Genomic DNA, 3,981 nt, shown 5'->3' with positions numbered 1-3,981 from the left:
TTTTCTAAGGAAAATATCAGATCTCATTTTTTGACATATTTTTGTATTGAAAAAATTGGTATTTTTTTCTATAGAAAAAACCTTTGAACCTTCTATGAGGCAATTTTTTTATATAAAACAAATTGGGGTAATTGTTTTCCATATAAAAAAATCAGACCTCAGTTTTTTCTGCATAAAAAAAAAACAAAAAAAAAACTACAAAAAATATTTATCCTCAGATAACTGAGGTATTTTTTATAGACAGCTATTTTATAGTCACCTATTTTTTATAGAAAAAAGTCAATTAAATCAAACAATTTTTCATTTTCTGTGCACTGATAATATTTTTCCCTATAGAAAAAAGTTTTTTTGTATAGAACATTTTTATTTGTTATTTTTATGTCTTGTTTTTATGTATCGAGGGCATTAGCCAGTCGTCAGGATTTACATTTTAATAAATCACCAAAGCAATCAGTTTTGCATACACTCCATGAAATTCCCATGACTTATACGAGTGTGTATGTGTACTCTCCATCCCCATCTCTTCCCTCTACTACACACAGCAACCTTCCAGCAACCCAACCCCCTTAATGACCGAACAATACAGTAAGAATTCCAGTCACATAAGTTGACAAAATATTTGTTGTTGTTTTTATCAAATCCCCTGTTTTTTTTAATATTTCTCAAAATAAAAAAAACATATTCACATTGTTTTTTTCTGTTTTATTTAATTTCAGGTGGCTTAGCCGATGGTGGACGCATCGGTTTCAGTGATGGTGTTGGCCACAATGGTGCCGGTGCTGCTGGTGGCAGCAGCATTGGCGGCGGTATTTTTGCGCCACCAAATGTGCCATGTCCACCCGGTATGTTTCGCTGCAATGATGGCAGATGCATAACATCGTTGTGGGTGTGCAACTACCAAAAGGACTGTGAGGGTGGCGAGGATGAACAGCAATCGTGTCGTAAGTTGAGAGAGATTTCCTTTTAATACTTTCCATTTCCATATAATTTCATTTCGATTCTTGTAATTTCATTTCCTGTTGCAGCACCACCTGAATGTGAGGCCGGTCAAATTAATTGCGGCCAATATGTATTTAATAAGACCTATTGTATACCACCGCATTTCCGTTGTGATATGACTGAGGATTGTGAAGATAAATCGGATGAAGCACAGTGCAGTAAGTGAATTGTTTTTGTTGTTATTTTTTACTATTATAAAAAATATTTATATTTAATATATTATTTATTAATTAAATTAAATGGCACATAAGGTATGACTCATTTTTTTCATAGAAAGAAATTCGCACCTCAGTTTCTAGGGTATGTATAGAAAAATTCCGACATCAGTACATAATTTATTTTTTCTATAGACAAAACTCAGAGCTCAGTTTCTGAGGCATTTTTTCAATAGAAACATATCAGAGCACTGTTCCTAAAGTATTTTTTATAGAAAAAAATGGAGCTCAGTTTCTGGTGTATTTCTTATAGAAATAATTCTGGCCTCAGTTTCTGGGGTATTTTTTTCTATAGAAAATTTTATGCTCAATTTCTGAGGTATTTTTGAAGCTCAGTTTCTGTGATATTTTTTATAGAAATACTTCCGACCTCAGTTCCTGGGTTATTTAAAAAAAAAAAATCGGATATCAATTTCTGATGTATTTTTTTATAAAAGGAAATCAGATATTTTTTTATAAAAACAGTAATTTTATCAACTGCTTTTTATTTTTATATGGGAAATATTTAAATATATTTTTCAAATATTTTTTCCTACCCACTTCCTTAAATAACTGAAAAATAAATTATTTATCTGTCTTTATTTTCTTTACCATTCTTTATGTTATTTTAAACAACCCGAAACCGAATTCTCTCATACCTCCTTCTATCATGTTGACTTCCTAACAATTTAATTCTATTATCTGTATAATTGTTAGGGCTGTTGAATTTTATGATTCCTTTGTGTGAACGACTAGAATAGACCCGCACTTTTCCAACACCGCTCCCTAAATTGCCACAATAAGTAAACAGCGGGATATAACACCTTTATGAGCACGTTCTCCATTATCCTTAATATTCGAACCAATTCACAGCCACTAAAGCAGTTGTTCTGGCTTTTGTTGTTATCCTGCACGCAGACCAATCATGGGAGGGACTTTAGGCAGGCAACTAATTGAAGCAATTTTGGGGGTAAATATTTTAATCAGATTGTTGTTGACTGTAAAAGTATTCGTTAAAAAAACACCAATTCTTTACTCCTTTGAAAAATAAATTTCTTAAAAAATTGTGTGGGTCCCTTAAAAAAGCCATGCATTGTAAGGATCCCTTAAAAATATTCTTTAAAGAATTCACGCATTGCAGGGCACCCTTAAAAATATTCTTTAAAAAAGTCCCAACTTTTAGGGATCCATCAAAAAATATTCTTTATAGAATCCACGCATTGCAGGGCACCCTTAAAAATATTCTTTAACAAATCCCCGCCTTTTATGGGTCCCTGAAAAGTATTCTTTAACAAATTTGTCTTTAAAGATCCACGCCTTGCTGGGGTCCCTCAAAAATATTCTTCAAATAAAACCTTTAAGTTTAGAATGAAGTGCACTGACTTTTTTATCGTTTCAGATTTGGATATACCTCCCATATAGTTTTTAATCGATTTTAATCACATTGTGCACTAAAAACCATACGTTCTTTTCGATTGACACGACTTTTTGCAATTTATTTCTATTTTTCTTTAAATGGGTTTCGATATAGATGTAGCTCCCACATATATTCACTAATGAAAAAGTCATTGATATTTTCTCAAGAATTTTTTTCTAAAGAACATAATCTTTCCACAGGCCCGAGCACTTATTCTTAGAAGTAACTGTTCTACTAAAAAGCAATTGTTTCTAACAAAAAATGATTTTTTTTCGGGATTTTTCGGGAAGAGGAGATTTTCTCTATCTTCTACAAACTTTAATCTTCCTCTGAAACGGTTTCTTGAGAATATTTCCTCAAAAAGAATGTTTTACTTTACATTCTTTATTAACTTTCTTCTAAAGGTAACTGACCTTTAAATAAGTTCATAAATTTAACCTTCTACACAATTTGAATACATTTTACCCTTCAAGAAGTTTTCGTTTATTTCCGTTTCCGTGTTGTACACAAGTTAATTTGTGAAGTTTGGAATAGTACAAAACAAGGAACATTCAACCAAATAAATATATCATTCCAATGAAACTTAAAAATTTCCTGTTGTGGTAGGTTTCTTTCAGAATATTTGTTAGTTGCAAAGCCCCACCAATGTGGAAAATATTTTCTCCCCTAGAATGACCCGTTTCATTAAATGCCCCCTTTAGGAAGTTGCTCAAGGGTGGAAGGGTCATATTAGGGAGTATAAGGGTAACAACAACTTTCCAGCCACCATGGGCTGCGACTGATGTAAAAACAACAAGGACTTAAGGAGTCACATAGACCAACACTCCGGCTGGGTGAGTAAAACCCAAATCGTTGTAATCCATGCAGCAACTTCTCCACACACGAACCATGCCTGGCAAAAAAGTATTTATGGTGACAATAATTAATGGCATTAGGGTTAAAAATGTCACAAACAATTAGTGTTTCATTTGTTGTAGAGCGTATAGTGTAAAAATAGAGCTCGAGCTAGAGCCGAGCTACATGCCATCACCTCATGGAGAATACCAAAATAATGGCTAACTGGATAGCAGGCTGCAGGGATATTTTTATGCATTTTGTCTTCTTGTCCCTCCCCCCTCTTTCCACCTTCTCTCTTAGTATGTTTATGTGGGTTAATGTGTTAGCCTTTTGCACGTTTATTTTTTGTTGTGGATAGGGTAGGATTTTAAAATTGATTTTTTTTTTGAATGATTTTAAAATTGAATTTTTTTACTGTGTAAACAACACCAGCTGGTGCTGAAATTTATGGGACACCCCACTTCGGGCTGTATCATAGAAACAACATGCCGCATAAATAAGTTTGTTAATGAAAATCACATATCAAGAAATACG

At 33.1% G+C, this 3,981-nt stretch overlaps 1 protein-coding gene across 1 annotated transcript; it reads left to right on the top strand.

The window, feature by feature from the left end:
- Positions 1-569: 569 nt before the first annotated feature.
- On the top strand, positions 570-1,186 carry LOC133336381 (low-density lipoprotein receptor-like). The gene is made up of 3 exons (XM_061544676.1): positions 570-585; positions 717-941; positions 1,026-1,186. Exons 1-3 carry the CDS (start codon positions 570-572, stop codon positions 1,163-1,165), a joined length of 381 nt encoding a protein of 126 aa, XP_061400660.1. The 3' UTR covers positions 1,166-1,186.
- Positions 1,187-3,981: the final 2,795 nt, after the last annotated feature.

Source organism: Musca vetustissima, unplaced genomic scaffold (genome assembly GCF_032173495.1).
Source record: "Musca vetustissima isolate MV318-11 ecotype Yass unplaced genomic scaffold, APGP_CSIRO_Mvet_v1 utg1457, whole genome shotgun sequence".
Classification (NCBI taxonomy): Eukaryota; Metazoa; Arthropoda; class Insecta; order Diptera; family Muscidae; genus Musca; species Musca vetustissima.
This window is presented reverse-complemented; position numbering and strand designations above follow the sequence as displayed.

Bases quoted from the DNA above. Each gene is read 5' to 3' on its own strand.
- LOC133336381 (XM_061544676.1), top strand. The intron at 942-1,025 runs GTAAGTTGAGAG...TTCCTGTTGCAG, and splicing joins GGATGAACAGCAATCGTGTC to CACCACCTGAATGTGAGGCC.